Source organism: Dipteris shenzhenensis, chromosome 3, assembly GCF_047967505.1.
Source record: "Dipteris shenzhenensis isolate YYH24624 ecotype China chromosome 3, Dip_SZ_1.0, whole genome shotgun sequence".
NCBI lineage: Eukaryota > Viridiplantae > Streptophyta > Polypodiopsida > Gleicheniales > Dipteridaceae > Dipteris > Dipteris shenzhenensis.
Genome location: NC_141598.1, coordinates 38,295,532 through 38,322,358, shown reverse-complemented (window position 1 = coordinate 38,322,358; position 26,827 = coordinate 38,295,532). Strand labels below are relative to the sequence as shown.

At 42.1% G+C, this 26,827-nt stretch overlaps 2 protein-coding genes across 3 annotated transcripts in view; one reads left to right on the top strand and one right to left on the bottom strand.

Moving 5' to 3' along the window:
• The window catches only part of LOC147903762 (dynein regulatory complex protein 9-like), a 40,663-nt gene extending 38,379 nt beyond the window's left edge, over positions 1–2,284 (bottom strand). Inside the window, exons 1-2 of one of the 2 annotated variants that reach the window (XM_087372931.1) lie at positions 1,886–2,284; positions 1,629–1,775 (exon numbers count right to left, since the gene is read on the bottom strand). In XM_087372931.1, coding sequence (XP_087229057.1) covers positions 1,629–1,775; positions 1,886–2,101 — 363 coding nt within the window. In that variant the 5' untranslated portion in view covers positions 2,102–2,284. The remainder of the gene's footprint in view (positions 1–1,628; positions 1,776–1,885) is intronic. The other variant, XM_087372932.1, reaches the window with a different exon arrangement.
• A 15,422-nt stretch (positions 2,285–17,706) lies between these two features.
• Positions 17,707–26,578, top strand: LOC147903761 (proteasome subunit beta type-7-B-like). Its single transcript, XM_087372583.1, has 8 exons — positions 17,707–17,932; positions 19,964–20,105; positions 20,213–20,309; positions 20,457–20,526; positions 20,686–20,790; positions 25,309–25,407; positions 25,580–25,670; positions 25,899–26,578. The coding sequence occupies exons 1-8, from the start codon at positions 17,789–17,791 to the stop codon at positions 25,970–25,972; spliced, it is 822 nt and encodes a 273-aa protein (XP_087228709.1). The 5' UTR covers positions 17,707–17,788; the 3' UTR covers positions 25,973–26,578.
• The last annotated feature ends 249 nt before the right edge of the window (positions 26,579–26,827 follow it).

The following is a 26,827-nucleotide window of genomic DNA, read 5'->3' as shown; positions in this document are numbered from 1 at the left end:
TGTTATGACCTAGCAGACCTAGAGGGGGTTTCATGTTATTCTGCTGCAGCTGTTGTACGAATCAGGATGAGCTGCTGGAAATCCGCATGGGTCAGATGATTGCCAGTTCGGAATCCCAGACACCCCAATTTTTTATCCTAGTGCATAGTTAGATGCCCATTGTTTCTGGAGCACAGTGGTTCATTGATCTGGTGTCAGTCTACCACTGAGAGGGGGCTGTATAGCTCAGTGATATACAGTGCACGGAGAAAAACAGATCTTGCACCTATGGCATATCAGTTGGATTGTTGTATAAGTATGGTACCAAGTTTGCCTTGGAAAGTATGGTACCAAGTTTGCCTTGGACTTTTAGCCTGGGGGCAGCAGTACAGGGTTGCAGTGATCTTGCTGAGACAGTTCGTGCCAAGAGGGGGCTTCTTCCGACAATACATGTTGCGGTCTTCAGCGACAGTGGTTCACGCAATGGATTCCTTCATATGCTCCAGCGGCACACCCAGCTTCCTGGAGATGATGCTACCAGGAGCTGAGAGGGGATGTCAGAGTGGAGCATGTTCTGATGTATCACGTGTACAGTAGGAATAAGGGCCTTTGTTGTGGGTGGCCCACCCCATATCCTTGCATGCACCTCTGTCAAAGACTCCTGGTGATTCCAGCACACAAAATTTGTCCTAGGGAGATGTCACCTTGCAGAGGGTGCTGCGGATCTGTACGGCCCATATTGAGGCTGATTCAACGCTATTCAGGGCCCTTTGTGGCCTGTTTGTGTGCCACGATGGCAGCCCTTGGAGGTGCCTAGGCTGGGCAGGATAGGGGGGCATTCAATAGTGAGTGAGGGCTCCTATGTGGATGTGCCCACCCAGAGAGAGGGGTAGGATATTCATCCTTTCTCATTGCATATTCACAGGTTAGGAGGGAGATGAGCCAGGACAAGTACGCCAGGGTTCCATGTTGGAGATCAAGCCTCACCTGGCTGCTGGTAATTTGTAAAGGCCACAACTGCCTCACCAGCCGGTGTTGGGGGCCATGTTTGGCCACCCAACCAGGTCGAGTAGCCCCAACCAGCATGGTTGGGTAAAGCCAACAACACTCGACGGCGGTCGAGTTAAAACGACCAGCAGGTCAGTCAGTCGGTCTGCATTAGCAGGCCGACCAGCAGGGGCCCCTTGCCCTGGATGCATTTCTCATAAGTTATCTCCCTGATTCTTCCATCTATCTCCACTCAAGTTTTCTTGCTAATCCAGTTCATTGTTCTGCTCTCAGTTTTTGCACACATCACTTTCACAGTTCCCATATCTTCGAGACACTCCATTTTTCAGCAGAATGGAAACACTCCAAAAGATAACGTCGCTTCTTCTTAATTTAGATTTGTTCAGAAAATCTCCACGTCATCTTTTGTCTGCATCAAATTTCAAGTGACCGAGACTTTTGTTATCTTTTGTCTCATTCCTTCTTCCTCCCTTCTTAAGTGGCAAGAATGTCTTTTGGGTTGATGAATTTGAAAAGATTCGCAGAACAGGAGGGCTTTTGAATACAGAAACTAGGAATTTTTATTCAATTACGCACTGCTAAAAAGGTGGACTTGTAAGTCCGCGTGAAAAGCACTTCTGATCTTTGTGACAGATTCCTACCTCCTTCAAGGTTGTCTGTAATATGTCTCGAAGCCACAACGCGTCGATAGCAGCCTTGGACATTTTAGGACTGTGGGTGGAAGGCACATTCGAATTTTCAAACAACGGTGCCATTGGAACGCGATCATTGCTTTCGGCGTCTGAAACCTGTGGACAGAACCGATAGACTCCTAAAGACCGATCATGTACTTTACTTCCAATATGAGCACGCATACACAATTTCATCTTCCCGAGGGAGCCTTGATCAAAAAATATACATCACCAGCACCAGGCATGGAAGCGAGCATTGCAAGGCGCTCCAAAAACGCTCTAAAAAACTCTGCCACCCACGTTTGCGAAGCGGGCGATGAAATTTTGTAATCCTCAAGCGGATGATCGTCGACGCCAGCTGAATCAGAAGCATCTTGGCCGTTATCGACTACACCAACGTCTACGAGAGCATTGGATGGGACTTGAGCTGGATCGTCCGCCATAGTCTGTATGGAATGGAAAGCTTTTGATGGGTGGATGATTTGAATCGGTAGTTGGAAGCGCCCAAGGTCGATTCGTAATAAGCACCCATTTCGTTAAGATTTCATCAAGTCCCAACTACCCTTCACATAGTTCACATAATTCACATAGTTCACCAGTTTGAAGTTTCCACTTGTTGCCTTTCTCTATTGCATCCATTCACGACCCCCCTACTACCACTACCTTACCCCCCTACGACCACTACTTGCATGTGTGTGTTTTTGTGTGGATGTATAGGGTAAAGGGGCCACTCTTGTGCACGGCTAACTTTTTGGCCCTCCAAGGGGCCTACCGAATGGGTGTGGTTTTGTGTAGATGATCATTTTCCTTTCAAAAAAGTCATGTTGACTTGTTTAGGTTGCTATTAAGTGTAATTATAGTGGTAATTGTAGTTAGTTGGAACTTTGGGGTTAGATTGTGGTATCCCATGTTATTCCCCAGCGTAACTTCTCTTTCCTATTGAAGGGCCTGAGTGGCAGTGCCTATGGTTTTTTGGGGTGTTTTCAAAATGTAAATACATCGCACAAATAACATGGAGGGAGAATATAATTTCTTTTATAAAAAATGGAAAAAAAAATTAGGTTGGTGGAAAACCTCAAGACCCAATACCAAAGGCATTGGTGGGCCAGTACTATGTCACATGAGGACTAGCTCAACTTGTTATGGGAAGTTGACACCTACTCAAAATCATACATATTCATGCCTCTTTATTGGGTCTTCCCATGGAGAGAAAAGGGGGGTTGCTCACATTGTAAAGGCGCGTGCCTCTTTACCGGCCCCTTTACCCTAGAGTGTACACTTCTATGTGTATGGTAGTCCAAGAGCTTGTGGTACTTCATGAGTCCATAAAAGTCCAATAGTCCAAGGGTGGCGTCCAAGAGCCCGTGGTAGTTTAAGAGTCCAAGGATGATAATCCAAGAGCTTATGGTAGTTCAGGGTGATAGTCCAAGAGCCCGTGGTTGTCTAAGAGTTCAATGGTGGTAGTCCAAGAGCTTGTGGTAGTTTAAAGTCCAAGAGTCTAAGGATTGTAATCCAAGATGTAGTGATAAGCATCCAAGAGGTCTAAGCTCTTTCCTCCAAGTTGCCAAATGTCAAATTTTGTGTTTTTTTATCCCTGGGAGCCAACCAATTGAAACTACCTCCATAAGGATATCACTTCTCAAAAACAAGCTAGCAAAGCCACTATAATCCCTTATAGAATACCATTTCTTAGCTCTAGTAAAAAAGAAAACAAGGTGGCAAAACCACTATAATTTCCATTAGGGAATATGCTAAGTAGATTAAGTACAAAATAGAATAAAAACTAGTAAAGAGAAGTGACTCCATAGGAGGGACATGAGACTAAAGAAAAAATTCCATACTAGGGGAAGTGGAGCCCCTTGATATACTTAAAATACCCGTAGTCATAGACTTAAATGCGCATATAATAACAAAAATCTATGAAAATTTAACCTAAAAACATAGCAATATCCCTCAACAAGGATGATAAAATCCATTAATGACTAGTACAAGGACTTGAATGCACATGGGGGAGCGGGATGGAGAGACAATTAACGTGAAGGGCCCATTAACGAGGGAGGGGAAGTGGAGACATTGTCATGTACCTTTTTTTTTTGCTTGTCATACACTTAAATACCCTAAAATCTGTGAAAGTTTGACCCAAAAAGTGAGCCTCATCCCAATATCTCGTAATTTCTAAGCAAATGTCTTCTTGTGCTTTAGTCAAGGCCAAGCCTTACCAATTGGAGCTTTATAGACAATAGACGATATGGTCATTGTTGGAATGTCACTTGCAAATGCCTATAAGTATCTCTTGGGCAATTGTGGCTCAATTGAGACATCTAAGCATGAAACAAAACACATTAGCTATTTAAAGAATCACTACTATTTTAGAACTCAAGGAATAGGATACACTTGGCCAATTATTCTTGGATTCTAATAAAGCATTATTATTATCTAGCCAATCATAGCCAAGGATCGTAGAAAGGGTTTGATGGCATGAGAAAATAAAGAAATAGGAAAATCGCACCCTAATGAAGGTTTAAGAAAATATGTTCTAGAATCACCAAACTTACATGAAATAAAGTAAAATGGAAGGACAACTTGATCTATACATTTTTATGAACTATAGTCAAAGAGCTTCTTGAGTCTACTAACATAATAGCATTTGTCTAAGGAAATCTGAGTGCATGGAATGAAAGTTATGGGCAAACATGGGACAATGGCTATGTACTAAGAATGGTATTCCCTTTAAGATCACAACTCTTCTATAACAAGTCCCTAATAACTATAATAAAAATGTCTAGGATGACCTTGGGATCTTGATCTAGATTAAGATTTGGCTTATGTGTCTAAATGAAGGTTTTATAGACATCTAAGCATTATAGACATGATCACTAGCCATAGGTGTTGGACCAAAATTAGGAGTAGGGAGAACCGTTGAGGGTAGATAGATTGAATCCGATTCTGAGTTTGACTACTAAGGCTTCATTTGAGATTTGAGGTGCTTGATCTTGTGTCCTTTGAGAAATCCTAGGCCACAAGTTTGGCTAAAGGAATAAATTCTTTATGTCTATGTTGCTATCAACATGCATTCACAGTTAGATCGATTTGACTCCCCATTATGATACTGTTTTAATGGTGATTGCTTTCTCCTTATGTTGAAGTATCTTTAATAGTTTCAATGTTGTCAAACAATTGGAAAGACCCGAGTGTAAGTTTTCCATGATGACCTTATTTCTTAATCTAGTTGATGATCTAGTTGATGATACCATGCTCCTGCTAACCCTTGAAAAGAGATCTTGGTCTTGTTTACTTTCAGCCTATTTGTCCACCCATGGTATTCTAAGAGATTATCTTGAAAGAAGTGTAACCATCATTAAATATTTTCATCAAGCTAACCAGTAATGGTTTTGAATAAACCTTTGTGTCAAACCTAGTCCAGTGGAAAATAGAAATGAGTTCTTGGATAAAAGCTCCTACATTGATATTAAACTATACTAGCCCTAACAAAAGAGTTAGAAGAATCTATAAAGTCACTTGAACATGTGTCATTGTTCTTATTAATTTGAACCATGATGCTCCATGTCTATTTGGATCTATGCTCTGTTTGATAAGCAAAAAAGGCATGTATGTGCATGTTGTTTGGTCAAATTGAATGATGGGAATTTGGATCCCCTGTGGCCCAATGACTTTACAAGTGAGCCACATAGTATGACTCTTCAAGAATCACAAGTCAATAATGTTGACGACTCCACGGCTCAAAGAGTCACAACCCCAAATGTCTTTAGTGGCACCCTACAACAGACTGTTGTTCAGGAAAGAGATCAAAATTCCATATGGGCACATGGGAGTCAACTGTATGACTAATACAAGCAAGGCAATAGCACATTCCCTCCTCCTCCCTCCTCCCTCCTCCCTCCTCCTCCCTCCTCCCTCCTCCCTCCTCCCTTGTCCCTCCTCCTCACCCCTTACCCCTAGACGTCTCCACTCCTCAACTGTGGACTCCTCCTAAACCCTACAACCCTCTCTTAACTGTGGAACTTCTAGATAGCTCTCTCAATCATGTCCCCTTCCAAATCATGCAACCTCCTTCTAAACCTTTGAACTCCCATGGAGGCGAAAGCCTCCATCCATCACTGTGATCAAGCACTCTTTCTCACCCATGAGCGCATGAGATCTCGTTTTCATGCTTTATCATATGCCTCTCATCGGAGTATGACCCAAGGACCTATGCTACACTTGTACACCTATCCATCACTGTGATCAAGCACTCTTTCTCACCCATGCACGCATGAGATGTCATTTTCATGCTTTATCATATGCCTCTCATCAGAGTATGACCCGAGGACCTATACTACACCTGTACACCTATGCAAAAGTTGCATAACTTTTGCAAACCCTGTGGCGACAAGGGCAAGAAGTGCAGTCTAGAGCAACAATGATGAGATCATTATGTGTGTAGAGTAGCGGGCAAAGCTCCGCTTGTAATATCTTGAGCCTGAAAGATGGTATGATGAATATTAATGGATGGGGATAGCCAAAATCCTCTCTAGAAAAGAACCAATCATACTTGCAAAATCAGGATCTAGAGAGAGAGAGAGACTAAATCTACAAAGAGAAAGACTAAAAGCCTACACTGTTTGAGGTCCTCCCACTTTGTGTAGAGACCCAAAAGGTCCCCCCACTTTGTGTAGAGACTCAAAGGTCCCCCCAATTTTTGTAGATACCCAAAAAGGGGGGGGACTCTTGTCCAAAAGGTCTCTTGCAAAAGAGGTCCCACCTCGGAGGTACCTAGTCATGTTCCACAAGGCCATTGATGGAATGTGTATCCAAAATTACTTGGGCTACTAGAACCAATAGGGATTCCTCATATTAAAACAACTATTGATAGAAGGTAGCAATCATCTCAAGAATCTCTTGAGGGTTCAAGTAGATATATTCACTCTCATCATTCCATCACTTGACAATCCTTCCCTTTAGGACTATCAAGTTCTCTACCTCCACTTTCCACCAACATCCCTACTTCTACATTTTCAAATTCACTACTTGCTTCTGCCTCAAGTTTGTCCCCTATAACCTCTTCCTCTCCCCCAAGACCCCATATTCTGAAGATTTCACTTGAGTTTCCAATGGAAGGCACCATTAATGATTCCATCAATGAGCTTCACGAATTGGATAATCCAAGCACAATCACATAGGAGTTGCACCGAGATATAGACAAGATTCCCATGCCTGGTAATCCATCAGTGATTTTTGGAAGCAATACCCAGATATGCCGTCCTATGTGTGGAAGACTATGTAATAGTGTAATGATGATTGTGGATTTCTGTGACTATAGATTTCTACAATTTGGCTGAGGCTTGTGGGAAATAGTTTGCGTTCATGCGATGATGTGCCAAAGAGTTCCCATTGCATGAAGAAAGAGGTCTCCACTTCTGGCCATCTAGCACACTAATTCAATGTATGACCTACCTGAGCTACTACTCATGTCCTAAATGGATCATTGCTATTGTAGAACTGAACTTGCATTATAGTCAAACAAGCCCCGGAGGATTGTAAAACTAGAAGGAATAGATTAGCAATGTAGGGAGAGAGCATAGGTTTGGCCTCCCTTCAAAACATAGAATGTATAAAAGGCCAAAAAACTACTTTGGTTTTCAATTGTTGTATGCAAGTTGAAGGAATACAAGCTCTCTCTTGTTTCATGAGCTGTATCCTGTTTCCCTCTTTCCATTTCCTCTTGTGAATGCCGCGCACCCCTCCCTACCTCCTCTTGCTCATTGTATCCCCTTCCCCCTTCTTCCTTCTCATCTCCCCTTCCCCTTCCCTTCCCTCTCTTCTTGTGGATTGATGATTGCAACAACTCTGGGAGCCGCTAGCATGACACTTATGGACCGTTTGTGCTTGCATTGCTCTTACAAGGAGTAGCTTGGAGTAGAATACTTCATTAGATCCCCATGACTTGAGAGTCACCATTGGAGACTACACATGTTTGGCACCATTGTTTGGGAGTTCTAGGTATGCTTTTTCTTGCACGTGCTTCTCTCGTTACATTCCCATTGTCAACAGCTAGTAGCTTAGTGAGAAAAGTCATTGGTTTTGGTGTATAGGAAAGGTGTGCATGGAAAAGAGTGGAAAAGAGAGCATGAGAGTGATTTCAAGTTTTTTTTTTGTGCTTGTAGCTGTTAAATCATAGGATGGTAGTTTGGATGATTCCTAAGACTTGTATAATGTCAAATCCCAAGAAAAACTCTTCAAAATGTTGAGTGTGGGAGATTTTTAAGGTTGTGGGAATGACATGGCAACCCTTTTTTTGAAAAACACCCCATTTTTCTTGTAAAGATGTTTTTTTTAGTTGCAATACGTAGAATAGGTACTCCCCCAGCCTAGGAAATACTATAAAAAACTCATCAATATTGAAAATCTCAAAAAATCAGCGGACTAACTATGTGGAACATAGAACACAAGGTTAAATTTAATTCAAGATGTGCTGAAGGGTCCAATAAGTTGGATATGTGATCTCCACCTTTGGGGTAGATGGATCACAACAACTGCCAAGCCCTTTCCCAGCCGGCAATGCTGAAAAGCCAAGCTGATAAATGGTAGAGTCATCATGCATGACCACAAGTTGATCCCTTGCGGGCCCATCACTACAAACTTGTAGAAACATAAGGCCACCTAGAAGCACTGAGAGTGGGACTCCAAGGATCCCCTGAGGAGATGCAAATAGCCTGAGGGCTATTTCGCTATTTCACGACAAGGGGGAAGCCTCCAACAAAGGGCTACTCACCGACTTTGAGGAGCCCCTACTAGCGTGGGCTTATCAAGGGGGTGGGGTAGCAAACCAAGGGCCAAGGTGCCCTTGGCACCTAGCCCCCAACCGTGTGGGCTGAGTGAACAACATATGATCAATAGCATGGGCTAAGGCATAACCTAGGAGACAATTGCACAAAAGACCAAAGTTGAACTGAACATAATGCCCCCAAAGAGTGTGGGCTTCATTCCAGTATGAGATATCTATACAAGTTTGGAGATATTCTCTCTTTGCATGTATGTATTGTAGAAAACTTCCCTCTACATGTAGGAATTGCATGTAGAACTTGCATGTAGGACTCACATATAAGATGCACATGTAGGAAGCACATAGAGGAATTTGATGTAGGATGTGCATGTAGAAATTGCATGTAGGATTGGTAAGAGAGATTCTTGAGAGATTATTCCTAGGCAAATGTAAGTACAAGTGGGTGGACCTTTGCCACTACTTTACACACACAATTTATGCCGCCTACATCCTTGTTGACACAAGATTAACATTCCCCCATAGCAATTTCATTGGGTTATGGATTACATGATTGGAAACCATGCAGTTAACCTAGTAATTTTGTAACGCTTTTGCTACATAGAATTTTTGCTTAGTTTCCAAAACGTTTGTGTATATCATTTGTTCAAAGATACCTATGTGATGAGCTTTTGCGAAGATGATTCTTTGATAGAGTTTGATTATGGTTTGAGCATTGATCAAGCGAATGGGATTGATACTCAATGTAGGATGGTGGTAGTCAATGTTGAGGGGAAATCCAAGGTTTTGTAAAAGATAGCAATTTGTAATGGGATGCAGTCAAAGTTGCCTCACATATGTCGTTCATACTATTGAAGTGCACACATTAATGTGCCTTGGATATTTCATTCCACTCTAGAGTATGGCTCTATCAGTGGCTAGTTAATGGTACAATTCCAATGGTGATGACATGGCACTACTTAGAACTTGGGATGGGTTTTAAGGCATAAAGGTGCATGTAGCTATTCTTTTAAGAAGGCCTCATTAAAGAGTTGGGGTCGTCTCTAGTCTAGTTGGGGATCAAACTTGTAGATCTAAGCTTCAGTAATCTAATTTGGCAAATGTTGATTGGAAATTTTAGGATCCATCAATGTGAGTCTTGACATCTGGGTGTTTTCTAGAATTCCTTGATGGGATTACTTGGAATCTGCCATGAGTACGATTCATATCATCCGGGTCTTAATATTCAAAATCAGAGATCATGTCAATTACTGTTGATGCATCCCCATCTTGGTGGGAATCTGCCATGAGAGTACGATTCAGATCATCTGGGTCTTAATATTCAAAATCAAAGATCATGTTAGTTACTATTGATGGCATTTCAAGTGGTGTCAAAGGTGATGGTAGTACTTGGAGAGAAGTTGGGGCCATGGATAGAGAGAGGTTCCAGAGTTTAGAAGAGGTTCAGGAGGATCCAAGGTTCAGGGTAGAGTACATGGTGGAGAACTCTCCCTCGTAGTTCATGGAGGTTAAGGGTTTAGGGGGAGCATAGGAGTGGGAGAGGAAGAAGATGTAAGAGCATGGGGGGAAAGGAGAGAGAGAAGAGGGAGGAAGAGGAGGGAGGAGGAGGACGAGGAGGAGGAGAGGGAGAGGATGGGTTGCAAGGTTGGAGAAGAGGGGAGGAGGAGTTGCAAGGTTAGGACATGCTTTTGGACATGGAGTACAAGGAAGCATGGACACTTGAGACAATTGCTTGGAATACCAAAGTAGAACTCAACACAATGCCCCAAAGAGTGTGGGCTTCATTCCATTGTGGGGTATTTATACAAGTTGGAGAGCTTGTCTCTCTGCATGTAGGAATTGTAAGACATTCTCTCTACATGTAGAACTTGCATATAGAAGCTGCATGTATAGGAGTTGCAAGTTGCATGTTTATGCAAGTACAAGAGGAGCTTTGCCGCTACTCTACACACACATTCTGTACTACCTAAGTCCATGTTGGCACAGCGACAACATACTACCGGATCCATTTTATTACTCGTCCTCAAGTTATGGCTTATTGTGAGCATGTAGCTGGGTTGCCATGTGTATAATCTAGTGGCTGTGGAACTTGTGTCGTGCTAGTCGATCTTGCTGTAAAGCCTTGGCACCGTACAATTTTTGCTCATTTTCCAGGTAGCCTGTATCCACCATTTATTCGAACAGATATATGTGGCGCGCTTATAAGAAGATGACTCTTTGATAGAGTTGGCTTTCTGAGCATTGATCCGTTCATTGGGATTGAAAGTGCGTGGAGGAAAATGGCTATTGAGGTGACATGGGACCTCCATAATGTATTCCAATGTTTTGCAGAAGATAAGTGATCAATGTTGCTGTGCAATATTTGCTCATGCTGCTGAAGTGCTTGGATCATGGTGCCTTGGATATTCCATTCTACACCAGAGAAATAGTTCGATCATTGTCCAATTAATGGTGCGATCTTCACCCAAAGTGTGTATGTTGGCTTCCCATCTGTGACGTCATGAAACTGCATAGAACTTGGCATGGGTTCTAAGACATGGAGGTGCATGTAGGTATTCTTTCAAGAAGATTACATCAAAGAGCTTGGGACGGCGCCAATCAGGTTGTGGATCTAACTTGCTTATCCAATCTTTACTAATTTCACACCGACGAAGGTTGGTAGGGAAGTTGTCCAGGGTCCATCCACCTTGAGTTTTCATATCAGAATATTTGCTCCAAAATTCCTTGGTTACTGGGAAGTGGTATCTCATCAAAATCATACCCACCATTGGAATTTGGCATGGGAGTATGAATTGGATTATCCGGATCCTGATATTCAAAATCAAATACTGTGCCATTTTTTGCTGATAGCAGCGTAAGTAGTGTCGGAGGTGATGATGGGGCAGGGAGAGAATCTGGGGACATGGGGGAGAAATATGGAAGAGTGTTAGTTGTAAGGGGGAGCAGAGGGGAGGGGGGAAGAACTGGGCAAATGGTTTGCGCAGCTTGGTAATCCTCGAGGGTAGGATTAGCAAGGGAAGGGAAGAAGCTAGCTGTGAGGGGCTCGTAAGTTTATGACTGTTGGGTTAGTTGAAAATGGTGAGAGGCATGAGCAAAGAGACGATGAAGGGAATAGATGTTAGGATGGAGCTCGCTCAAGGAAGGCTAAGAGGGTGGTAGCAGAGCAAGGATAAGTGAGGTTATGAGTTTGGCAGAGAGAGTGGTTAGATATGGGAAGTTGGATGTTTTCCCTAGGCAGTCTATGAATACTACATTTTGTGGTTGCCATACTTGATTAGTTGCAGAGGATATATATACTATTGCCATTGTGGGCTGATCGAACACTACTTTTGTTTGCTGTTTTCAAGAAAACTACAGTTTTGGATTACTGCTATACATTAGGACTGCTTTCAATGTCGCAACCTTCAATACTTTCAGGCTGTGGAATGAAACTGAATTTCAGTATTTTAGAGTGATAGTGTGGTTACAAAATAGTTCTTGTGTCTGCTTCTACTACGTCGGTTTTTTTTGCTGAGTTCTTTCAAGTAGGAGGCAACACACATAAGTTTAAAATAAATATTCAAGACAAGGATGTCCTTGGATTTATATTTTAAATCTTAACACTGCCATTATCTATCTGGCTTTTGGTTTGGTTTGTAACGTTCCATACATTCACATTGTGGATTGAATTTTCCACATTATCAAATCATTTCATTTTGGTTGGTCCTTTTATGAAATTCATTTTAGTAGGGGCTCATCTTCTACTACAAGTTTTAACACAGTTGGAGGCTGATTATGTGTAGTTTCATGAGTCTGCTTTCATGTGGTTTAGGTTACCAAATTTTGGGAAAGTTTTTTGCTTTAACAATGTCACATACAAGCTGATTTGCTGTGGCATGCAATGATTCATACTCCATATGAGAACGTTTTATTAGCTCATCACATTTGTGGACCAGAAATTGCAGTTGTCGGGTTCATTTTGTAGTGCAAGTCTTAACACAGTTGTAGAGTAATTATGTGCAGTTTCATGAGTCTGCTTTGATGTGGTGTAACTTGCAAAATTTTGGAAAAGTTCTTTGCTTCAAAAATGGCATATACAAGCTGATTTGCTGTGGCATGCCATGATTCATACTCCATCTGAAAAAGTTTTATTATCTGTTCACATTTATGAACCACAAACTGCATTTCTCCACATGCGACAGTCATCGTCTTCTTGCATGACTACCAGATAACAAACCAATTCAACATAATTGTTTCTCCCTCACTAAAGTGTTTTTGGTTTCTGTTCACTGCCTTCATGGATGCAAGCACTGGACTAAGTCATTATAATCTCCAATTGAACATTGCTTTTGAGACACGACATCCAGGAAATACAGACCTTCTAAAGTGTTTGAAAGAGTTCTATCCAAACGAGGACTGTGATTCATTGTCTAATGCACCATACAATGACATTCCATGAATGTAGGGCTGATAGTGTGGCAGATGCTGTTCACCCCACACAAACACTTACAAAAGAAATACTCCACAAACATGAAATACATGCTCTGCTTAGAACTGCAGAAACCTCACGAGCAATACTTTTTCATTGTCTACAACAATTATCGAATATGTTTAAAGACTCTTTTCTAGTTTTATTGAAGTACGAAGAAAACATAAAACAAGTCTTCCAAGTCATACATGGAAATACAGAATCTAGTCACCACGCCCTAATCACAGACTTGTCAACTGCATCCACAATCCATCCTTTACTTCCAAAGAAAAGAAAATGACATTACCACATATGGTCACTGCAAGAACAACATACTTTGCAGACCTTGTTATCAACAATGCAAGGCCTTTCTGCAAAAAGGATCGCTGCAATTTACAATGACCAACATCCACATTCAAAACATAGCATCTAGGAAATTTGCAACAGAATATATAAACTATGAGCAAATGTTGATGATGAGGGTACAAATTGTACACTTCCTAACATGTCAGACATGGTAACAGAAACAGTACAACACGTAACATGTAGCAATCAGCCAATCTAGCTAGCACAAAGGAGGAGTGGCAGTGATAAGAGCCCAGAGAACGTATATTTGAAAGAAATAAAAGACACTCCGGCATTCCCCTGCTGCACGTGCGACACATTAACATTCAAAGCAAATACGAAAAGAGCAACAGATGCAATGACTGCTTCTTGGTAGATCATCATCTCGCAACAGCAGGGGGAGGCACGTAGTAGATTAACCCCGTCAGATTGGCACCCTCCAAAGGACACCCACTACTAAGTTTATTCAAGGACAAAAGTTGCGAGGAGCTGGCCTTCCCTACATTGTTCTTTGGCCATGAACGTTCATATGGAATCATAGGCAAGACAAGCTACCAAGAAATAGCGAATTGGGATTAAAAAAATAAAGACAGAAGATTTGCGCTCAATGTAGAGAACCTATTCTTCAAGACAATGAAGGTATTGGTGAAGCAGGTGAAGCAGTGCAGGACACAAATATTGATAGGCTACTTCAGTCCAACATAGGTTATCATGACTTCAACGCACTATGAACGTCAGCAGACTACAAGCACCATTTGAAAAGAAATCTGTTTGCAATGTTGAGGCAATTGGGGCCACCTACTTTCTTCATGACTTTTTCCGTAGCGGAAAGGCTTTGGGAGCCTCTAGTAAATTGCTTGCATGACTTAAACCTAAAGTTCCCTGCACCCACTACATCCTCTACAGAAAAGAACATGAGAGAACTCATTCGGTCCAATCCGGTGACAACGGCTCAGTATTACGTCTTCAGATTCCAAGCAATGAAAAAGTTACTCAAGCCAATCAGAGTTCAATGAAATAGAAGAATACATAGACAAGTACATAACTTGCGATAGTGCCAGACTACAGGAGAACCATTGTGAAATGCAGACGCACAAGCATCAGAAAACCTGCACTAAAAAAAGGAATGGTTGCAGATTTGGCTTTCCAAGACCGCCCATGAGAAAAACAACAATACTACACCCGCTCGCAACAAAAGAAGAATCAAGGGAGTACAGAACAACTTACAAATCTATCCAAAATTTATTGCTTGACCAGTCCACAATGCAACTCTCCATGGATGAATTATTCCTCATAACAGGTTTGCCTGAAGACATCTACTTAAACGCATTGAGGAGTAGGCTCGTAGTGCTAACAGTCTTCTTGCGACGCAAGCCAGAGGATATTTACACAAACAACTTCAATGAAAAAATAACAAGTCTCTGGGAGCAAATAATTCATACTCAACCCGCATGGGGCGGCTTCGTACTGCACATCGTACATCACAAAGATACATAAATCTCAACTATCATTCCAGGCTTTAATCGTAGTTCGTGTACACAAAGATAGATAAATCTCAACTATCATTCCAGGCTTTAATCGTAGTTCGGAGTGCAATCCTCCTGTGCATTTTGGATCTTCTGGTATGTTTATTGTCTTGCTGCACGTCTTGTGCATTACATCTTTTGATTTTAAAATGTGTGGTTGTGTTGTGATTGTACGGAATACGTAGTCGTTGTGCATGTCTTTTGCTACGTTTATGTAGAACAAGTGCGGCACCATGTGCTTGTTCTCTCATTGCCCCATGTATAGTTTATTTAAGTCTTCGAGGTTGTCCCCGCTTTGTTGGCCAACCCTTATTTTGTTTAGCAAATGCAGAAAATGCATGTTTTGCTGCCACATTGGTTCTTCAAGCTCGTAGTACCTAATGTTGTTCTCCCAAAAGGTAGATATTACTCCAGAGGATGAAGAGTGTTTGGTGAACACCCAAGTGTCTTTTGTTGGGCTTGCCTAGCACAGGTCCCCGCAAAACAGGATGTCCACCCCTCTGAAAGGTTTTACATGGTTATGCTTTATTTCACGCATTCTCATATCAGTTGCACCGAATGTGTTGAATCCTACAAGCAAAACCTCATCGATTACTATCAGTTGTACATTTTTGTACATTGTTGCCAGCTCCTACAGTGTCTCGGCTGACAGTGCTGTATATGCTTATGTTAGTAGTGGCAGATGCAGCGCTACATGTATTGTTGTCCCACCTATTTGTCGTGCCGCTTTCCCCATGTATGCTAGCATTAGTACCCTCAGGTTCTGTATGTTCTCTGCCTCTCAATGGAAGTATGAACGCAGTAGCGCCTGAACAACATGTATGCTAGCATTAGTACCCTCAGGTTCTGTATGTTCTCTGCCTCTCAATGGAAGTATGAACGCAGTAGCGCCTAAACAATCCACATTAGGGTGAAAGTTTTTCCAACTCCCTCATTCCTTGAAAGGAATAGATGAATTTGTTTTGATGGGTTGCATCGTTTTTGTAGCATAATATCGTCCACTATCAATCTTTGCTAAAAGTTCAGTTGTCTCATTTGCACATAGAAATTGTCGTTGTCTTTGATGCCTATTCTATAGCTTAAACGTCCAATGTTTTTTGTTTGCTTGCTGATAACGTTCGTGTCAACTGCTAGGTCGTACTTCTCTAGCCTGGTTCTCTCTTTCGAGGACATTGACGTTGTTGACAATGTTGAGCTATTAGCACGCTCGAAGCCTTTGTCTACGAAGATCTTGTTGAACTACGAATGGTTTTTCTTTATCACTTGTTCATTCATATGGTAAACGTCGTGCCATGTCTCATCGCATCCTTGTAAGCTGTGTTGATTGATGAATGGCAGGGATAGCAGATATTGCTCTCTGTAGTGGTTCTCTCAGGGAACTTGGACCTGGCAAATGGGATAGTTAATGGAGTAGATGGAATATTCAAAGGATCACACATGGTAAGAGAACCTAACTTCATGTGGGTGGAATTCAATGGGAACAAAACCGGTGTATGGACGAGATCAGAGAACAGGTACCTATACGACAAAGGAATACAATCTACTTGGACACCAATTTTCCACATCACGAGGGAATTCCAAATAGGAAAAAATCATCTCAACACAATATGCATGAAACAATTTCCAATACAACTGGCAGTAGCAAGGACAATACATAGAGCACAAGGACTGACAATGGAATCCCTCACATTTGACCCCTCAAAGATAAAGAGCCACAGACTAGTTTACACCGCACTATCAAGGGTACGGGACCTAGCGAATTTGTACTTGCTTTCAAAAATAGAGCAGAGACATATCAGAGTGGATGCAATGGTATTGCAAGAGATACAAAGGTTTTGAACAACAGGACGGTGGAAAATAAAACAACAACTATTCCAAACAATGGATCATCATTCTTTCATCATTCAGTCAATTAATACTAGGAATGCTAACGCACACAAGCAAGACTTAAGAAGATGTCCTAGCATGCAACAAGGATCAATAGTTACATGCATACAAGAAACACACAACCGATCCCAAGAAGAAATAAACATAATAAATAACAAAAGCATCAACAGTTACGTGGGAGTAGGAATAACAACATACTACAAAAAGGAAATCAAACTAAGAAAACACAAAGACATGTATCAAGAAGGATCACACCTACTGCTAACGTTGTTTGAATCATACAAAGGAAATGACATTGCCGTTATTAACACATACAAGCACCCTAAAGCAAGCACAACATCGCTAATTCAAATCATTGAGAGGTGCCTAAACAGTATAAAACAAAACACAACTTCTTACATCATTGGAGACTTCAACATTGAGTACAACAACGAAACACAAGCAAAAAAAAGACTACATCAATACATGTCAAACAAACATATGACACAAATCATCAAAGAACCAACAACAATTCATGGGTCAACAATTGATCAAATATGGACAAATTAACCTTCGAATGACTCTACAAAGGGCACAAACTACGCATATTGGTCCGATCACTCCATACTATATGTTGCAAGTAACCAATGAAACATTTCGAAGAGTGAAACACTTTCAATATTTCTTGCTTAAATTCATCGCCATACGTCTTTCACTTTCGGGGCAGGCCTAATAAATTGTATTCATCTTGTTTACAAAAGTGTAACCATAGCGCTGCTTGGAAGGCAGTGCTAAAAAGTTAACAAAACCGTAGAGAATAATCAACTCATCATCATTAAGAAGACGGCTCCCATTGGCCAAAATGGTGGCTTGCGGGTGACAACGACCTAGAGATGCGCAAGTGAGACACGTGACGAACGAAAATGGGAAGGTGGCTCCCAGCATCCCTTGATGGCCAGGAAGGGCCACGTGATGGCCGGGTCATTTGGGTTTTACCGCTCCAAACCGTCCACATGAGCACCACGTCAGATGGGACGCAGCTCCAGCGTGGCACCCGTCTCTATAAGATGGAGCTGATTCTTTCCTTGGCGATCACTCTATCTTCGCGGCTACAAGGTGCAGTGTGGACGACCTATAGCTTTGCAACGGCACCGCTTCATCCTCCATGGCTAAAGCCCCTCTCGATTTGCCTCCCAAAGGTGGTTTCAGCTTCGATCTCTGTCACCGCAATGCCTTGCTTGAGAACAAGGGCGTTCATCCCCCCAAGTTCCTGAAAACCGGCACCACTATCGTCGGCCTTGTCTACACGGTATTGAATTTTGCAATTCACGTTATCTTTGAGATTTGAGAACATGGCTAGATACTGATATCTGAGATCAGGGCGTGCTATCAGACACAGTTTACTCTTTCAGACAGACTAATTTATACAAGGTTGTAGATAACGCTTTATCTAAACAGAGATCTAGAAGGACTTCGTTCATGATAGTCAATAAGACTATTTGGAACATTCTGAAACGTCTGTTTTGTCCCAGCTTTTGCTTTAAGAATGGACTGCTGTCGTAGAATATATTAGGTTCCTCACTCATCATTCAAAAAGCTGATTTTTGAGGAAATGCACAGTTTACCTTTGGCAGGGCATTTGGTCTTAACAAAACTTATGAAAAGGAGAAGAAAATCATTTATTGGCAAGGGCTATGGAATGGACAAGGGAAATGCTAGGGTAGAATGCAAAATCACTAGTGGAAAAAGGAGGCGTGGACTGCCTACCCTAAGGCACCAGCCATAAGGCCAGCTACGAATCTTCTTTACTGAGAAGCAAAGTCATACTCCAACAAGACAAGGCTGCTCATGAAATGCTAAGTGAGCTGAATGCTATGGAATGAATGCAGCAGCCTGACACGCCCTTTCAAATAGAAGTTTGAGTAGTCATGTGAGTGCCAGCAATTCTTTTGGGATAACAAACCTGCCCACTTGACACATGGCAGTTCCTAATTAAATCCACAACAGCCCTACTAAAATGTAACTCAGTAAATTACTAGTGAGCCCTTTTTAAAATGCACTGGACCATAAATAAGTGCATTACTCTACTACTAACTTTACTACTGCTAGAATTCCCTTCTGCTTCAAAGATTTTCGTCCTCAAAATCGACAAAAGCAATATAAGCACTTAGAGTAGAAAGAATAAATAGCTGCTGCAAAATATACTCAGATACGAGTCATTGATGGACTCATCTCAGATACTAGATCTTGGTGGGAACTCTGTCATGACGAGAGAAATCACTAATCCGTGATTAGTAGACGTTAAAACCATTATTATGTATTATACGCTAATAGTGTAACATGTATTTGCATTTATGAACACGGATTGATTTGTTATGGCGGTGGATCATCTCAGTAGATAGAACTAGTTGAGCTGCGACATGTATTTTATTATTAAAGATGCGCACCAACGTGTCTAGGGGCAATAGGAAGGGAAGGGTGCATTAAGGTGCATTGAATGGTAGATGCATGGGTCATACGATAAGGGTAGGTGTAAATGGGAAGATGGAACTTGAGTGACGTCAAGGGAAATTAATGAAAGGGTATCACCCTTATTGTGAATTTCATGTAGCATTCTCTAATCACCTTGCATTCATCCATCTCTCCCATACCTTGCATGTAGGTTGAAAGAGAAACAAGTACCAATTCTACATCCATTGCACACATTCACATTCTCGAGAAGTCTGGTTCTTCACATTTAAGGGCGCGCCTTCCCCATTGGAGGGCCAATTGGCATTCAAATTCTGCACGCATTGCACACATTCGCATTCTCGAGAAGTCTGGTTCCCCTACTTAAAGTACTATTTATTTACAAGCCATTTAAATGCTGTCTATACTAAGAAATTACCAAGAAACTTTCACCTTTGTTACACCCATACCATTGGCAAAGATGTAGTGCTCATTCAGAGCTGTGTTAAGGACTAGGCTGTTCTAGCTCAGTCCCGTCTCAGTTGGAGCTGCCCTAGACTCTAATTCAGTTCTTTCTAATTGAATAGTTGGAAGTTCAATAATATTTGTGGCCGGCTTAGCGACTGCATTGTTACTGGGTCTCAAACTTTGTGTTGGTACGGCACAGAAACATGCATCTAGCTCATGAAAATGTGATGAAGTTCTGGCAGCTGATTGTAATTGAAAGAAGTCTCATTTTTGGTTGCCTGAGATTGTGAGCATTTTAGGATTTGTTCTTTGGCCAAGGCTGGGTATCTAATTTTATACTATGATTTCCATATTTTCCAGAATTTTATTTTGTACTCCCTGTCCAAATAAATTAATGCAGGGTCTTTTTTGTTGCATGTGGAAGGATGGTGTTATTTTGGGAGCAGATACTAGAGCAACAGAAGGCAGCATTGTTGCCGATAAGAATTGCGAGAAAATACACAAATTAGCACCAAACATTTTTTGCTGTGGAGCAGGGACAGCAGCGGATACAGAAAATGTTACAGGTACACTAGATCCGTTTTCCTCCTGGTGTAGTTGGGGCTGATGATTTCTGATGATTTGGTTCTATTCGAAGGTTTCTGAGGGTTCAATCCTTTTCCTTTTTGGGCAGATATGGTGAACTCCCAATTAGCGCTACATCGGTATGCAACTGGACGGGACTCACGAGTTGTGACAGCCCTTAGTCTATTGAAATCTCACCTGTTCGGGTATCATAGAAGTTAAACTCTTTTGAATTGGAATTTATTTTCCTAGAGATACAAGCTTTATCAAGGTATTTGTGGTGAATGGGGTTGAAAAGTATCTTATCTTTGCTCTTGAAAGGGGATCTGAGTTGGTTTCTTGTTGTGGTACAGTTATCAGGGCCATGTCAGTGCTGCATTGGTTCTTGGTGGGTATGACGTAACAGGGCCTCATTTGCATGCTGTAAGTAATTAGATGTGTGCACATGCTATTATGTTGTGCTTGGCCTTTTGGTAGAAGTTTGGGCTTATTTATCTTGCATGGATTCTGGATGGAAAGTGTGCTTCCTGCCACTAAAGCAGTTTGAAGTTGGGTCTCTTATTATTTGTCTTTTTGCTGCAGGTCTACCCACATGGGTCCACAGACACTTTACCTTTTGCCACCATGGGTTCTGGCTCTTTAGCGGCCATGGCGATGTTTGAATCAAGATACAAAGAGGACTTGACAGTAAGAATACAATAGTTGATGGTATTTGTGGCATTGGATGGGTTTCTTGTAATTGAGAGTAGTTCTTAAAGAAATCTTGATGAGGTTGGGCTATGACTAAACCATGTCCACCCGTGCAAATGTAGAGATTAAGCCTTTAGGAGCTCTATCGTTAGCCATGTGCACATCTGGCGATGACTTTTTATTTGGCTTTGTTTTAAAACTAGCAAATCAACAGCAATATATTTTATGAAGGAGTGGATATGTAGAGCTTTTTATTTTTAGAGACCATCAGCATTGACATGCTAATACTAATTGATTCTTGAATTTTCTATCAAAGCGGGGACATACTAAGAGGACATTCCTACGGTGACGAGATCAAGGTCTCAGTTTTTTCAGGATGCAGTTCTGAGAATAGTGGAAATTTTCTAGGGTAGAACCTTTCTGAGATTAACAACTTCATTTGCGGTTTCATTCGCTTGTGTCATTCGTTGTTGCAAGGTCCCGAAAGAGGAGGAGAAGCAAATCCTATGCTTATTTCTCCTCAAATTCACGATGTTAGCGGGAGTCCCTACAACTATGGTGCAAAAGCTGATTTTAGAAAATTGTAGATTTCGGAACGCTCCTTTCACCTTATAAGGGGGATTTCACAAACAGCCCAGAAGAGGCACCCGTCCATCAGCGTTTTCACACCACTCGAGTTCAATTGCTCAACATTTTTTTGGGCGGCATGATGAGGTGCTTGAGTTTTCTCTTCTAACCGTCTGTGACGTAGCAACACAACCAGACACATGTGAAAGCAAGGAATAGCCGGCACGCATTCTCATTGACACGGGTGAGTTTCACAGATCGGCATCTGCCCTAGTGCTTGGGTGTGAAACCCCCCTAAGGGTATTATGTCATGGATGGGAACAAAGAATGGCAAATAGAGGGGTCTAATTCGTCTTACCTTGGATTCCCTTAGTGTAATAATTATACTTGCTGACACAAATGCCTCCCTACTAGGCAAGAAGCACATATCGAAGGAAAATTTGGGGAATCTGTCTAAGATCTTGCATGCCAGTCAATTATTGGAGCCGACTTGGGAGAGGATTTTGCGGTTGTGTCAAAAGAAGATACCAAAGGTGCTGCATTTGTACTTTCGTTTTGCGGATTGCTGCATCTTTTGGGTTTCTTTTGCCCAAAATGTTGCTTGTGATAGGACTGCCACCTTTCCAGACTCCACTCATCCAGCCTCTGCTCGCACTTCTGATGCTACAGAAAATCATCCAACAACTAGCCTTTCTCATATTGCCTGTCAACCCTCCAACATTGTGGAGATATCTATGATGATTGTTGTACCTTAGACATTCAGCTTTTGAACATGGTGGAGATGCAAGCTGTGGGAATGTCATTCTTTGGAAATGTAGAAAACGGGGGTAGGGGCAGATTTAGAGGAAGGGGAATAGAATAGCAGAGGGGGAGGGAGAGAGAGGAAGAGAGGAACACAATTGCCTCCCTACTAGGCAAGAAGCACATATTGAAGGAAAATTTGCGGAATCTGTCTAAGATCTTGCATGCCGGTCAATTACTGGAGCTGACTTGGGAGAGGAGTTTGCGGTTGTGTCAAAAGAAGATACCAAAGGTGCTTCATTTGTACTTTCGTTTGGCGGATTGCTGCATCTTTTGGGTTTCTTTTGCCCAAAATGTTGCTTGTGATATGACTGCCACCTTTCCAGACTCCACTCATCCAGCCTCTGCTCGCACTTCTGATGCTACAGAAAATCATCCAACAACTAGCCTTTCTCATATTGCCTGTCAACCCTCCAACATTGTGGAGATATCTATGATGATTGTTGTACCTTAGACATTCAGCTTTTGAACATGGTGGAGATGCAAGATGTGGGAATGTCGTTCTTTGGAAATGTAGAACGGGGGTAGGGGCAGATTTAGAGGAAGGGGAATAGAATCGCAGAGGGGGAGGGAGAGAGAGAGGAAGAGGGGAACAGAAGGGGAGAGAGAGAGAGAGAGAGAGTGAGAGAGAGCGTAGGCAGCAGGTAGCAGGAAGGAGGAGGGGAACTAGATAGGATTAGATGTCACATCAAAAGTGTGCGTGTGAGTGGCGGTGCAGGAGGAGTGCCGAAAATCAATGACAAGAGATGAGCTGTGGCCGTCTGTGGCCTCAAATCGTTCCTTTGCCATACGAGGTCCTATTGCTCGCGGTGTTCTTGCAGAGCTTCGATGGCGGCTTGAGCAATCCCGTTGGTCAATTTGTGTAAAGGCTTGACGTGGCGATCTTTGCGTCCCGCTGTTCAATGGCTGCGTAAGCAATCCGTTGATTGCTTGCTGTTTGGCTCGCTTGAAACCTTTATACCTACTAGTGGTCGATGCTCGGTTCGGTATCTGGTCAGGGGTGGTCATCATTCACTTCCATGCACGTCTATCATGAGTAGAACGAGAATACCCAGAGGCCCTTCCGATATGTTTGCTGAAATACGTGGCTGTCATTTGCGCTGCTATCTGCTGGAATACGGAAATGAAGGTGAAAGGGAAACAGGGAGATTGCCAGATCCGAGGCTCTTTATCCTGCGTGCAGGTTGCTAGGTTGTCTTGCATATAATTGTTGTCTGCATGCTCTGGTCCTTTGCGCGAGATTGTGTTGGTGTTGGCTATGGTGATGCCATATAGTTGTGGAAGGGCCCAGGATGAAGGTGAAATGGGGTAGCTATGGTGCTAGGGTTGGAGCTCTGATACCAATGTAGAAAAGGGGGGTAGGGGAAGATTTAGAGGAAGGGGAATAGAATAGCAGAAGGGAGGGAGAGAGAGGAAGAAGGGAGCAGAAGGGGGGGGGGGAGAGAGAGAGAGAGAGACAGAGAGAGAGAGAGAGAAGGGAGCAGAAGGGGAGGAGAGGGAGAGAGAGAGAGAGAGAGAGAGAGAGAGATGTCTGCAAGAGGCCTCGCGGGCCTATGAGACAAAGTGCAAGAGGGAGTGAGCTTAGGTAGCAAGGAGGGGAAGTAGATAGGATTAGATGTCACATCAAAAGTGTCGAGGATGATACTTACATAGAACCTCCCTAGCCCAAACACCCCAAATACTAATTATCCTAACCCACACTAACTTGACCCACTTTTTTCCTTCATTATAGGAACGTGGAAACATGCATATGGTATACAAGAGACAGGAAAAGATTCAATACAAAGACTCGTATGATAGAGAAGACACTCTATTCGAATCTAATCAGTAGCTGCTTAGACTATGACAACATATAGATGAAGATTGACAAAGCCTCGCGGGCTAGGACAAAAGGACTGAACTCCACGTGATGCGCGGGCTAGGACAAAAGGACTGAACTCCTCGCCATCATGTGTTCTTGTAGACGCCATTTGCTGCTGCCTCATTTTCCACCACAAGCTCCTAGAAGCCACACCACCATGCGACCCAAGTCACTGCATGTGCGTGCTACACTCGGTAGCCATGTACTCGCCATCCACAATATGGACCAATACATTCAAACGAGCAGCAAGTCTCCAATATTGTTCAAAAACACCCTACCATAACTTAGTGTCCCCATGATGCATTCATGGTCGACCGAGGATTTACCACCCTACCATAGCTTAGTGTCCCCATGATGCATTCATCAACAGCTTAGAAGGCTCTTAGTGTGCCTTACCTCAGCTGAGTTTGCTGCAGGCACAAATTGGGATCTCCTTTTGTAGTGATTCTACATCTATTTATGAGATCTTTTGGGCTGTACATCTCTCTCTTCCAGATCTGCAAGTGTTTTTCTATCTTCTTGTGCGTAGTTGGTGATTGCAAGAACTATGTGCTGTATCAGCTGCGTTATGCTATAAACAAGTGTAGGTCTGTTTTCCAATAGTTCTTTCATCAGATACTAGACTGTTTGTCAATGTACTATGTAGTGACTAGTGTCTACAGTATAGGTACTAGAATATTGTCCCTCTACTCTCGTCTCCCCTCTCCTTCTTGTGGCTATTATTGTGTCTTTATTTCATCTGTATTATGGGAAAGTGCTAGGCTCTGCCTCATGGGTTTTAACATGATGTATTTTTATGTCTCATAGAGTAGACCACTTCAGTCTTTTGAAACCATTTACGAATCCTCTTCTTTTCCCCTTTCTCTTTCATTTCATTCTTTCCAACCCTTGAAGAGTAATTAATGTGTGTTTTCGACTAAAGCAATGAAAGAGCCTTGTGAATTATAAAGACTTTCAATTGGGCAATGGTCCTAGTAGTGTGGAATCTTTCAATATGCAGATGACAGCTAAGGCTTGGGTATAGATGAGAACATACACATTGCTTTGCTTTTATTTTATTCTTCTCTTTTAGTTTAGCTTTGTTTCTGGCCTCATGTAAACTCCTGTCTTCCCTTGTTTTTTTTCTCTCTCAAATCACTTTTTATTGTTAGTTTACATAAAAAAACAATTTTTAAAATTTAATCATACAAGTACCAGCCCGCATAAATGTGCAATTGGAGTTTCAGTCCTGTATATCTGGCTATATGAAGCCTGTTAAAGGGAGTCTTTTTTTGTTTATAATACAGAGAGAAGAAGGAATGGATCTGGTTGCAGCAGCCATCTGTTCTGGCATTTTCAATGATTTGGGCAGTGGAAGCAATGTGGATTTATGCATTATTACAAAAGTGAGTCTCAATCCTTTTCGCTTGCTGCTTTGTTTTTTGCAAAAATATACTGTTGTGGAGCGTGTTTTTTACTCCAGGACAACTTGACTTTGATTCAAACAAGCAATTCAGAATAAGTTAAGTCAGCTGACAGCCTCAATTTCCTTGTTTTGTCCTGAAATTAAATGTGCAGGGAGGGGTGGAATTTCTGAGAAATTACAAGCAGCCCAATCCTCGCAGCTATGTCAGTAAGAGAGGTTACCAGTTTGCTAAGGGACATACAGGTGCATGCTGCCTCTTTGTGAGGGGAGTTTAAGGAAGAACATAGGTCAAAGTTAAAAGGGAACTCATCTGTTGCGATTAATTGTGACATAGGTTAGGTTGAAAAAAGTAATCACACGATAATTTTGATGCTTCACATCATAATTTTAATACACTTTACCTTAGGGTGTGGAAAGCTCTACATTTCATCTTAAGAATGTGCTGAATTGGCCTGTTTTGTGTCCTTACAGCTGTGCTTTCAACTAAGGTGATCCCATTACGAGAACAGGTGACAGTTCTGGAAGGGGAGGCAATGGAAGAGTAGAAAGGAGACTCGCAGAAAATTGCAAGGGAGCCTATCTAAATTGTGAGAAGATTACAGCTTCCTGGCTGCATTGGCTGAAGGCTATGAAGCCATGTGATACAGTCAATTGATTTTAAAGGTAAGAAGAAGGATTTTGATTGTTACCGTGGGCTAGGTGTGCTTGGGGATTTGGGCAAGCTATGGTGAAGGCTTGTCCTTGTTCTGAAGACTGCACGTCTCTGCCTTGCAGCCAAGTAAACTTTCCCACCTTGTTAGAAATTATGTTGGCCTAAACAGGCATGGAAGATACCTTGACGGGAACAATGGGTACTATTATAAGCCTTAAAATTCAGAGGTAAACCCTCTTTAATGTCTGTTCATGCCCCCCCCTCCCTCTCCTATATTCTCCTCATGCATTTCTCTTTCATGAGCTGGCTGGCCAGTGTTCAGCCCTTTTCATCCTTCCCCTTTATGCCTATCTCAATGATTGCTTTCCTTTATCCACGTTTTGCTGGTATCTTGTTTCTTTTGAACAGGCTAAGCCACTGCCATGCCTGCTCCTTTTGCTTACCCCCCAATTCTTTCCTCTGGCCCCATTCCCATGTTTTGTTGTCCTGCTGAAGTTTTCTTCGTTTTCTGAAAATTTTGGGGGCTATTTGTTGCCCTTGCTCTCGACCTCTCACTCCTGGCTCTTGGAAGTGTACCATGGAAATGACTGTAATTGAAGTCAAAACTGAAATTTAGAGGTTAAAAGTTAAATTCAAGGGAGTTAGATGACCACTTTAATAGGAAAATTAACAGTTATATGCCAGCTGGTTCATGATTGTGAGTGACCTTGGATGAATTCTCTGCTCTCACAAATCTAGCATAGCCTTT